The sequence below is a fragment of the Oncorhynchus tshawytscha genome, linkage group LG26, assembly GCF_018296145.1.
Source record: "Oncorhynchus tshawytscha isolate Ot180627B linkage group LG26, Otsh_v2.0, whole genome shotgun sequence".
NCBI lineage: Eukaryota > Metazoa > Chordata > Actinopteri > Salmoniformes > Salmonidae > Oncorhynchus > Oncorhynchus tshawytscha.
Window position 1 is genome coordinate 12,433,616 of NC_056454.1, and position 12,076 is coordinate 12,445,691.

At 40.2% G+C, this 12,076-nt stretch overlaps 1 protein-coding gene across 2 annotated transcripts; it reads left to right on the forward strand.

Moving 5' to 3' along the window:
- The first annotated feature begins 246 nt into the window (after positions 1–246).
- LOC112225178 (uncharacterized protein C7orf57) lies at positions 247–11,991 on the forward strand. 2 transcript variants are annotated; one of them, XM_024388865.2, is made up of 9 exons: positions 247–405; positions 628–680; positions 905–1,075; positions 1,309–1,417; positions 1,955–2,051; positions 2,638–2,717; positions 9,425–9,463; positions 11,001–11,092; positions 11,500–11,991. In XM_024388865.2, exons 2-9 carry the CDS (start codon positions 644–646, stop codon positions 11,511–11,513), a joined length of 639 nt encoding a protein of 212 aa, XP_024244633.1. In that variant the 5' UTR covers positions 247–405; positions 628–643; the 3' UTR covers positions 11,514–11,991. The 2 variants fall into 2 exon arrangements, with proteins under 2 accessions (XP_024244633.1, XP_024244634.1); XM_024388866.2 differs by lacking the exon at positions 9,425–9,463.
- The last annotated feature ends 85 nt before the right edge of the window (positions 11,992–12,076 follow it).

Below are 12,076 nucleotides of genomic sequence, written 5' to 3' on the forward strand. Positions count from 1 at the left end.
ACATGATTCCATAGGTGTTATTTCATAGTTTTGATGTCTTCACTATTATTTTACAATGTAACTTGCAAATAAAGTGTTGGGTGGATTATTCATAATTTCAATATCTTTATTTTCATTTAATAAACAATAAAACATATATATTTTTTTAAATCTCAGCTCTGATTGAAAGGAATTTCACATCATTTCTGTTTTTAAACCCATTCACGACAAGCGGTTCTTGAACACGTCACTTAATTGTCAACGTCCCAGCCCTGTTTCCATGGTAACAAAACTTTGGGCACAGTCTGTTGGGCACAGTCGGACGTTTGTCTTGTCACTCGTTGCAAGCTAGCTCTAAACCTATAGTCGGTTTTCTCCGCGCTCTTTGCCAGTGTCCAGATTTGCAACCGCTGTATAGCTGGAAATGTAAGTAATGTTTTGCAATGATTCCTGAACATCACATCGCCTTGCTAGTTACCCACACTTACATCCATGTGCTTTAACGAACACCTATACTGTTCGCTTACTTTGAACTAGCTAATGCTAGCTGGCAACGCCTTATTGCTAAGCTAATGGTAGCTAACTGACTAGCCATTTGGCCAGCAGTGTTGGCAAGGATGACAATGTGCTGCGTTCTTTTTCCATCAGAAAGACAACATTAGACATGGACACTGACACAGATCACCAACAAAACAACGATGGCAAGTAACTTAGAGGGTCTTCAAATGTGCAAAGTTGACCAGCATTTATTTTGACTAATTAACTGTTACCGTTATACTAACGTTAGCTATGAAGGCCCAGTACTATTTGGCTAGCTACACCTCAAATGCTAAACGAGCATCTCTAAAAATGTACCAGGTGAATGTGTTAGTTGAAGTGCCTAGCGAGCTTGAAGCGAGGCATATTATTGTGTTTGTGTTTTTAGACGTTAACAATGGTGATGATTGTTCAACAAAAGCTGCCCCGACCTCCCAGATTCCTGGGCTGTCTGAAGATGCTAACAATGGTCCTGAGGAGAGGAGTAAAGGGCGCCGTACGGGAGTTAATGAGTCCGATTCTGCTTATACTAAACTGGCTAAACAAGGAGGACAGAGGGGTAAAAATTATATTCTGTTTTAAAAGGGACTCATTAACGATGATCTATCCTTTCATCTGTGGAAATAAAGTCAGATAACGTTATATCTAGCAATCTGTGTAAATAGGAAAATGACACACCCATCCAGATAATTGGAAGGATTGCCACGCGAGACTACTAACGTTAGCTAGCGCGCTAACTAGCAAATAGCTAGTATACAAAATGGATAGCCAAGTTCTTCTCATCATTTACAGGTTTATTGTGGCATGAGGAGACCAACTTGGACACCAAACCTAACTCTGCATCATCTTACAAGCCTCCTAACTGGTTCTCTGGTTCTCCAAAAGCTAAAGAGCAAGCAAGGTAAAAGCAAATTAAAATGAGAGAAATGACTGTGGAATAAAAAAAGTCTGTGTTAGCTAGTAATTTTATGTCTACTTGGCTAGGCCAAGTTGGATTGTTTGCATTAAACATGCAAATTACATATTTGTTTGTGGATGTATGGCATGTACCCTATTGTAAAACAGGGGTGTGTTCAGTTTATTAAACGTTTTGCTACGTTGCGTGATGGTTTGTACCGAATAACACGTTTCCCTCACAGTGCACTTTCCTTCAACAGCCTTTGTATGTTTGCTCCCTTTTGGTGGTTGTGGCGAAGTGTGGTCGGATCAATATGGGTGTGGTCACCATTTGAAAACTCATGCAGCACACTGTAGTGTATACACGATCACCCTCTGGGCCACCATTATCATCACAACATTCTTCAACTGGTCATTCAGAACAGCACCGTCCCCGTTGTATCAAACATTGCACACTGTTGAGTCCTGCTGAACGCAGCCCTGTTATACCAGATAAGTCTACTAGTAAAATGGGTTATTTGTCCATTTTTCTTTCTTCCAGCCCAACTGAGAGTTTCCAAAACTACATGTCAACTAATGCTCCTTTTGGGAGTGATAATAAGTCAACTTGGGAAAGGGACTTTGATGACAAAGAGAAGGTGAAGGGAGAAATCCTTGCAATTTCCTAAAACCACTGTAACAATATTACACCCTCCCTATTGTGCCACTAAATCGAGTTTATAGTTATGTGTTTCAAGTACATTATGCAGACAGACCTGTTTAGATCTAGATTTACTGATCTATATCAGACATTTACTTTTTTTGTCAGCATTATATCACCTGCCTAGTATCATGAAAAGCCTAATGTTTTTGGTGCAGTAAAATAGTATTAGCTAACAAGGAATAGAGTTCTCAGACTTAACACCTACCGTATCCTGAGAACCTATAACCAACCACTTAACCACCATCTTTGGCTATGTCCACCATTGTTGGTGAAATGTATTTGGTTAGCATCAAATTGTCACTGACGTTTATCATATTTAAATGATTCTAAATTTATAAGATTCCTCTCTTGCAGTTGCATTGATAGAGTAGAAAGTGACCTAGTATGTCCAATAGAGGCCGACGTTGCCAACTGAAATAGGGGGTTTCATCTCTTGTTCAATACATCTTTCATCTCTGTTCAATCCTGACGTGATTCCAGATGATAAATGACTATTCAAGACACCTTGTTTTTATTGTCAGATATCTCCCAACAGCCAAATGGAGAACTTGTCCTTAGCATCAGGAAAGAACGAAGAGGCAGCAGGCAATTTCAAGAAAACGTGAGTACGCCCTTTGAAATATTTGCACCAGATATCCACAAGATGGCAATGTTCTATTTTTCATGCACAGCAGAGTTGTGCCTCCAGACAGCTTGTGCAACTTGAAAACTTTATAGGCTCAAAAGCTCAGTCATATACATTCAAATAATCAATGTCAAATAGAAAGAGATTTCAAACGCATTACTTCAGTATGTAATTCCTATTGATTGTTAATGATAGGGGATTATTTATACTGTGAGAATACAATGAATGATATACAGTGCCTTCGGAAAGTATTCAGACCCCTAGACTTTCCACATTTTGTTACGTTACAGCCTTATTCTAAAATGTTATTAAATAGTTATTTTCCTCAATCTACAATCCTCAATCTACACACAATACCCCATAAACAGGTTTTTAGACATTTTTGTAAATGTGTTAAAAATGCTAAACTGAAAAATCACATTTACATAAGTATTCAGACCCTTTACTCAGAACTTTGTTGAAGCACCTTTGGCAGTGATAACAGCCTGGAGTCTTCTTGGGTATGACACTACAAGCCTGGCATACCTGTATTTGGGGAGTTTCTTCTTTGCCGATCCTCTCAAGCTCTGTCCGGTTGGATGGGGAGTGTTGCTGCAAAGCTATTTTCAGGTCTCTCCAGAGATGTTCGATCGGGTTCAGGTCCGGGCTCTGGCTGGGCCACTCAAGGGCATTGAGACTTGTCCCGAAGCCACTCCTACGTTGTCTTGTCTGTGTGCTTAGGGTCAAGGTCCTGTTGGAATGTGAACCTTCGCCCCCAGTTGGTGGTCCTGAGCGCTCTGGAGCAGGTTTTCATCAAGAATCTCTCTGTACTTTCCTCTGTTCATCTTTGCCCCGATCCTGACTAGTCTCCCAGTCATCTTAGGGATGGTGCCAGGTTTCCTCCAGACGTGAGGCTTTCAGGCCAAAGAGTTCAATCTTGGTTTTGTCAATCCAGATAATCTTGTTTCTCATGGTCTAAGTGTCTTTAGGTGCCTTTTGGCAAACTCCAAGTGGGCTGTCATGTGCCTTTTTACTGAGGAGTGGCTTCTGCCTGCTCACTCTACCATAAAGGCCTGATTGGTAGAGTGCTGCAGAGATTGTGCATCTAGAAGGTTCTCCCATCTCCACAGAGGAATTCTGGAGCTCTGTCAGAGTGACCATTGGGTTCTTGGTCACCTCCCTGACCCAATAACTTTCTCCCCCGATTGCTCAGTTTGGCCAGGCGGTCCGCTCTAGGAAGAATTTTTGTTTTGTTGCTTCTTCCATTTAAGAATGATGGAGGCCACTGTGTTCTTGGGGACCTTCAATGCTGCAGAAATTATTTGGTACCCTTCCCCAGATCTGTGCCTCGACACAATCCTGTCTTGGAGGTCTGTGGACAATTCCTTTGCCCTCATGGCTTGGTTTTTGCTCTGACATGGTCTGTCAACTGTGGAACCTTATATAGACAGGTGTGTGTGCCTTTCCAAATCATGGCCAATCAATTGAATTTACCACAGGTGGACTCCAGGTTGTAGAAACATCTCAAGGATGATCAATAGAAACCGGATGCACCTGAGCTCAATTTCGAGTCTCATAGCAAAGGGTCTGAATGCTTATGTAAATAAGGTATTTATGTTTTTATTTGTAGTAAATGTGCAAAAATGTTAATCTGTTCTCACTTTGTCAATATGTTATTTTGTGTAGATTGAGGATTTTTGTATTTATTTAATCCATTTTAAAATAAGGCTGTAACAAAATGTTAGTCAAGGGGTCTGAATATTTTCTGAATGCACTGTATAATATTCTAAATATTAAACAGAATTGTATTAAAAATTACAGAATTACTATTACAGACATTTTGCTATAATGACAGAACGTTTTTTTACTGTCTTTTGGATATGCGGACCGCAGTGCCACTATTGCACAGTGTTTCTGTTTGGCAACAAAAGCATTTGATCAGTTTCCTAAGAACAAATTCTTGGAAAATGTGATATTTAAAAATAAATGTAAAAAAAAGTTGAATATCATGTGTGTTTGGGGTTATTGTCTTGCTGGAATATCCACTTGCGGCCAAGTTTGTCTCCTGGCAGAGGCAACCAGATTTTTGGGCAAAATGTCCTGGTACTGGTTAAAGTTCAGAATGACATTGACCTTTCACAAGGGCCACAGGACTAGAGTGGAAGCAAAAATGCCCCATAACGAGATCCGCCACCATATTTTACAGTAGGTAAGGGAGTCTTTTCTGCTTATGCGTTCTCACACAGGGGCTCGGATAACTCTCTGAACGCGGAACGAGGGAGAGCTCGGTTTTATTGTTTTGAAAGTGTATTGAAAGTCTTAGTTATTGGATCCTGCGATGCAGTTGGCATCAGTTTCTGGGACTGCTAGTCTCTGTCCAGTGATCCTGCCAACCAAGGACTGGTCTAACGAGCTATTAGGCGTAGCAGTTAGCCTAGCTGCTAGCTGGATTTTCTTGAGGGCTTGAATGCAGCTCGCAATGCGTTTAGCCATTGTGGCTGGGGCCATGGATTGTCCTGGGTTTGTGGCTGTCTAGATCCCTGCTGTTTTGTTTTCAATCTTCCCTGTGACCTGCCCTGTCTGGAACTGTGAGGAGTAACCGCGTATCCTACATTTCTAGCTGCCATGACAAAGACCAAAGCCAGTGGGAGTACCGTTAAGGACCGTGGTATCTCTCTATCACATGTGAATGAAAGCGTTCTACAAGCAGTTGTTACAACAGTTTGCAGTTCTCCCAGGGTCAGCTCGATGAGTTGAAACAGGAAAACTGCAAGATGACAGCAATCACTAAGTCATTGAGAGAGGACATCAGTTCTGTGTGTGAATCCATGATAACAATGACAGATACATTTCGAGGGACAATCAAGGCGGAACAACATGGTTGTGGATGGAATTGCAGAATCTCCACATGAGACCTGGACAGAGTCTGAGGACCAAGTGAGGGAAATGATCTCTGAGAAATTCAAGATGGACCCCAGAAAGATTGAGGTGGAGCGCGCCCACATGACTGGAAAACCCACCGCCGGCCCAGGTGACAGGCCCAGGCTTATAGTGGTCAAGTTCCTGAGGTTCTGTTCTGGAAAGAGCCAATAACTTGGGAGGACCAAACATCTTCCTCGATGAGGACTATCCTGAATCTGTATGCCAGAAGAGGAAATAACTTATTCCAGCCATGAAAGCTGCCAGAGCGTGTGGGGACATTGCTTACATCCGCTATGACAGGCTCATTGTCCACCCTCCCTCCCTCCCAGAAGCCTGGAAGGGATGCTTGAGCCAAGCCTATGGGTTCGTAACTTCAACCCCGCAACACACACATTGATTAATTGACTGCTTAATGTATATATTTTTTAAATCTAGCTTTGTTTGCTCTTTTCAGTATTATGTATATCTTTGATAAGCTACCCAGGAGCTGAAAATAGCCCATATTTATAGATGTAGCCTTAGAAATAAGGTTCATGAAATCAACTTGCTAACATCAGATAACATTCATATATTAGCCATTTCTGAGACCCACTTAGGTAAGTAATTTGATGATACAGCAGTAGCAATACAAGGATATATAGAAGAGACAGAAATGCTTATGGAAGAGGTGTCGCTGTATATATTCAGAGCCATATCCCTATAATGCTTAGGGAAGATCTTATGTCAAGTGTTATTGAAGTGTTGTGGTTGCAGGTGCACATCTAAAGCCTTTTCGTTTGGGGTGTTGCTATAGGCCACAAAGTGCTAACAGTCAGTATCTAAATAATGTGTGAAATGCTTGATAGTATATGTGATTTTAAACAGAGGTCTACTTTCTTGGGGACTTGAATATTGACTGTTTTTCATCAATCTGCCCGCTCAAGAGGAAGCTTCTCGCTGTAACCAGTGCCTGTAATCTGGTTCAGGTTATTAATCAACCTACCAGGGTGTTTACAAACACAACAGGAACAAGATCATCCACATTTTTACTAATATTGTAGAACTTTGGATGCAGTGATCACAATATAGTGGCTACATCCAGGAAAGCCAAAGTTGGGGGGGGGGCTAATAAGTCTGGCTGCACATCTGACTTACTGCAAATTGAGAAATTATGTAACTAAACTCAACATAAAGAAGAAACTGTTATGAAGCCAAGATCAATGATGTTAAAAAAACAACAACTTTGGAGTACTTTAAATTAAATTATGGCCAGAAATACATTCACCTCCATCTTTCATCAAATCAGATGGCTTATTCATCACCACCATTTGATGTTGGCAATTATTTTAATGATTACTTCATTGGCAAAGGGGGCACATTTAGGCAGGAGATGCAAACGATGACAATGAGCCATCGTATTCATGCATTAAAAAAAACAAATAATGAAAGAAAAGCATTGCAAGTTTGAGTTTTACAAAGTTGGTGTGGGAGAGGTGGAAAAATTGTTATCGATCAATAATGACACCTCTTGGCATTCACAACTTAGGAGTGGCTATAGAGTCAGCTACCATCCCCATTAGCTTTCCATCTATCTGTCATATCTTTAATCTGAGCCAAGAGGAAAGTCTTTGTCTTCAGGCCTGGAGGGAAGCCAAAGTAATTCCGCTACCCAAGAGTGGTAAAGCGGCCTTTACTGGTTCTAACAGCAGACCTATAAGCTTGCTGCCAGCTCTTAGCAAACTATTGGATTTTTTTGTTGACCAAATACAATGATATTTCTCTGTAAACAAATTCAGACCAACAGACCTTCAACATGCCTATAAAGAAGGGAATCAACATGTACTACACTGACACAAATGACTGATGATTGGTTGAAATAAATTGATAATAAGAAAATTGTGGGATCTGTACTGTTAGATTTCAGTACAGCCTTTGATATTATTGACAATAACCTGTTGTTATGGCTTTTCAACCTCTGCCATATTGTGGATTCAGAGCTATCCATCTAATAGAACTCAAAGGGTTTTCTTTAATGGAAGGTTCTCTAATGTAAAACATGGAAAATGTGGTGTACCGCAGGGCAGCTTTCTAGGCCCTCTACTCGTTTTTTCTATTTTTTACCAATGACCTGGCATTAAACAAAGCATTTGTGTCCATGTATGCTGATGATTCAACCATACGCATCAGCAACCATAGCTTATGAAGTCACTGAAACCCTTAACAAAGAGTTGCAGTCTGTTTTGGAATGGGTGGCCAGTAATAAACTGGTCCTGAACATCTCTAAAACTAAGAGCATTGTATTTGGTACATACCATTCACTAAGTTCTAGACCTCAGCTGGATCTGGTAATGAATGGTGTGGCTGTTGAACAAGTTGAGACTAAATTATTTTGGCATTACCTTAGATTGTAAACTGTCATGGTCAAAACATATATAGATTCAATGTGTGTAAATATTGGGAGAGGTCTGTCGGTAGTAGATGCTCTGTTTTTTTGACACCACATTCCAAAAAGCAAGTTCTACAGGCTCTAGTTGTGTCTTATCTTGATTATTGTCCAGTCATGTGGTTGAGTGCTGCAAGGAAAGACATAGTTAAGCTGGCCCAGAACAGAGCGGCACGTCTTTCTCCTCATTGTAATCAGAGAGCTGATATAAATACTATGCATGCCAGTCTCTCTTGGCTAAGAGTTGAGGAGAGACTGACTGCATCACTTTTTATAAGAAACAATTGTGTTGAAAATCCCATTGTTTTCATAGTCAACTTACACACAGCTCTGACACACACACTTACCCCACCAGACAGTCCTCAAATCCAGAACAATTATTGCATGAAACTCCGTTCTATCTCAAATTGCTCAAATAAACAGCAAACCTGTTGTTGTTTTTTTAAACAACAGATAAAGCAACACCCTCATGCCACAACGCCTCTTCCCTATTTGACCTGGATAGTTTGTGTGTAGATATTGATACGCCTCTCCTTTAAAAAAAAAATGTTTTATGTAGTTCTGTTCTTGTCTATCTTGTGTGGCCCCAAGGAAGCGTAGCTGCTGCTTTTTCAACAGCTAATTGGGATACTAATACAATACCAATTTCGACGCCAAACCCACTACTGGTGTGCATGGCCAGAGCTCTATTTTCATGCAGTTTGACCATAGCATCAATTCCAATCCAAGTGCCAATGCCGTTTAACAAACTCCAGGCGTTTACATTTGCTGGATGACATGAAAATAGAGCTCTTTAGCCACGCACACCAGTGGTGGGTTTGGCATCGAAATGAGAATGAATGAGCAGAAAATAACCCCATACCTACTCTAAATTATGGTGGTGGACCTTTGGCCTTATGTGGCTATTTATATTACTTGTTAAACCAAATCTGTTTCGCTGAATTATTGGGCCTTATTGGTATCAAATAATGTAATTGTTAATTTACGTGAATTATTTTATACAGTCATCTTTGCTGATCTTTTCCAAGGGTGTCAATACTTCAGGATCCCACTGTACAGTGTGCGTACAGATGATTGTTTTATGAGAACAATTTGTGGAGAATTTCAGTAACCGCTAGGTGTGTGGGGGGGAGCCATACAGAGGAGATGCATGTCTCGTCATTGGCTAGTCTAAGACCTCCCCTGTAAAATTAGACGTATTGTATTCCTTCATGGAAGCAAATGGGTGAAGAGAGATGTGCATGTTATGTGGTAAATGTGAAAGTAGACTGCAATGTGAAAAGTTGGTTCATTTTTACCAAGCACAACTGTTTTTATGAGTGTTAATTAAAGCTACACTCCTGGTGTATTTGTGTTTCAGCCCAGCAGCCCCGCTACCAATTGATGGGGCTGAAGAAAAGTAACTATTTTAACATTTACAGACTACTTTTGGATGCAATTCAATGATATCATCAATATAGTTTTTACCATTTCTGAAGCTATACATTGTTAACGAAGTCACTTGTTTAAAAACATTGGAGCAAACATTAGATGTTGAGTTATGAATGGTTAAGACTGTTTTTCTCACAAGCTCATGAGGCAAGTTATGTTATTACGTTATTCAAGAATCAGTAGGTATAAGCCTCATATCATTCATTTTGGTGACTTAAATTGGCTACAAATATCCCAGATTGCACCATTTTTTAAATCTGTAAGCTTCTGGAGTGACAATGTGCTGACAATATTCACTGTGGTAGACTTGGACCTGGCTTCCGTAGTTCTCATACAATATTGCACTACCCAAAACTTCTCCCCCAGACTTTTTAAAGAATGAATAAGGCCCATGTGATGTTCGCTAATGCATAGAGTTAAAAGACGCATCTTTGTATCTTCCCCATTATAGCATCTGTGATGGCACGGGTAGCGCCATTAAGGCTATTTTGAAGTAGTCCATTTTCTTCTTCTTTTGTGTTTTGAAAAAAATAGAACGCTAATATAGGTGCTTTTACCGCCAAGATTGCTGGCGTCCTGACCCAAATCTTGTGTCATTGATTTATTGTGGCCACTAAGATGGTGTTGATATAGCTTAAAGAAATTTACAAACCATAGTTAACCCATTTTGAAGAAGTAGATGATTTATTGGTTGATCGCACCCACCCATGCGAATCCCCACCCAGTTGACTGCTTAAAAATGGTGGAAGGCCTCAATGGCAATGTCCATGCAAAAACAAGTTTATATCCATGATGAATCCTCTAACTCTATGGGCTAATGCCTACGTGCCTGGCTGCAATGCTGCTCAAAGAGTACAGATGTCCTCACTAGTCGTTCCGCTCAGTTAGCTTTATGAACCAATACATCAACAAACAGCTCGCTAGCTTCAAATAGTATTACTCCACAATGCAAGTCATTGTGTTTCTTTTTACATTTGGCACCTGTCAGTGACCTGTGGCGACCTGTCACACATTGCATTTTTTATTTAACTAGGCAAGTCCGTTAACATTCTTATTTACAATGACTGCCTACATGAACCAGAGATGTCTCTCAGCATAAAGCATGACATCAGAGATAGCAAATAGCCACGGTTACAAAGTCTGTCCATTCTTAGAACCATAATGAATAACAGAACATGTTAGAATTGGAAGATATAGTTGACCAATTGCCAGGGTATAAAAACATTTATTTAATTATTAGCTCGACTATGTCTCAGTTAGAGGTAAGTGTTTTCAGTCCAAATTCAATGTTTGATGTTGATTTACTCCCCTTCACCGTGTCAATATTACCATCAGCTGAGCTATTCTCCCACTGTTTTATGATTGTTGTGAAGTTTTATGGTTGTGAGCCCTCGACTACATCTAAATGCTCAATTATTTTCATGTTTTGTCTCCGCATTTTGTTTAGACCACATTTTGCCCCCCCGCCACGCTGTGATTAAAATGCTTGCCTTTTGGTCTTGCAGATCTCAGAATTCGAACCCTGTCAACATGGGTACGCTCTTGAGCTTCGGCTATTTAGAGGACAAGAAAGGGGCACCCAATATGCATTCATCAAGTAAGTAGATGTTAGTGACTGTGGTTTGATGTTCCAACTTCAAGATCATTTGAATTCAATTGGCAATTTTGTCTCATTGCTCAGAAGCACATTGACTAACTAATGAAATATTGAATGAATATGAAGTCAAGTCATGAAGTCGTGTATAGATTTTTATGAGACAATAAATAATGTACAGATCTACAGAATTGATACATGGGGCACCAAAGTAGAGTTGCGAAATTACAATGCATGAACCATTCAGACATGATGAGATGCCTGTCGACATCAGTCGGGAACATTTTAATCCTGACTTGCATTATTAATGCATTGTTGTCAGTGATCATGTGATGGGACGGCAAATCTAAATGTGTGGGGAAACACACACACACACACACACACAAATTAACCTGTGTGTATCCCTGCAGATTCCAAGGAGTAGAAAGGAGCAAAGGCAGTTGAGGACGACTGACTCAATGTTCACCTCCACAACGTTCCTTCACCGGGGTTTGCCTGTTCAAAACCACATATAATATAGGTCAATTAAAGAAGTTAATTTTGGTTAGAGTTTTAGCACTCTTGTTATTCCACCTCTGTGTGTGCTTGTTCCAAGAAGTATACACAATTGCAAAACTAGATTCTACGTTAGTTTGCGCTCACAGACCCGTTCTGTGCCTGAAGTTGTTGCTAATGAACTGCATTTGCACTGTAACACTAACTTAATGTACTAGCCCGAGCTATGCTCTTGTTTGTCTGTTGTAGTAGTTTTTTTTGGAATGATGGTTTGCTTTTTAAAAGGTGTCTGTGGCTTAGAGGGGCTCCTCTAAAAATGCCTGCTGTTTTGAAGTGTCTTTTTTTTTTGTGCCTCTGTGGTTGCTATAAAGATTTCTGTTTAAAAATAAATGTGTTGTGCATAGGAACTCTGGACGTGTCATCATTCTCTTTATGTGCTCAATGAAGCACTCGTCGCCATTTTGAAATGGCATCTAGACATGTATTTGTTGG

Excerpts from the sequence above, each read along its gene's own strand:
- LOC112225178 (XM_024388865.2), top strand. The coding sequence starts at position 644 with ATGGACACTGACACAGATCACCAACAAAACAACGATG. Across the intron at positions 2,718-9,424 it reads GCAGGCAATTTCAAGAAAAC|CCCAGCAGCCCCGCTACCAA; the intron begins GTGAGTACGCCC and ends TTTGTGTTTCAG. Across the intron at positions 9,464-11,000 it reads ATTGATGGGGCTGAAGAAAA|ATCTCAGAATTCGAACCCTG; the intron begins GTAACTATTTTA and ends TTGGTCTTGCAG.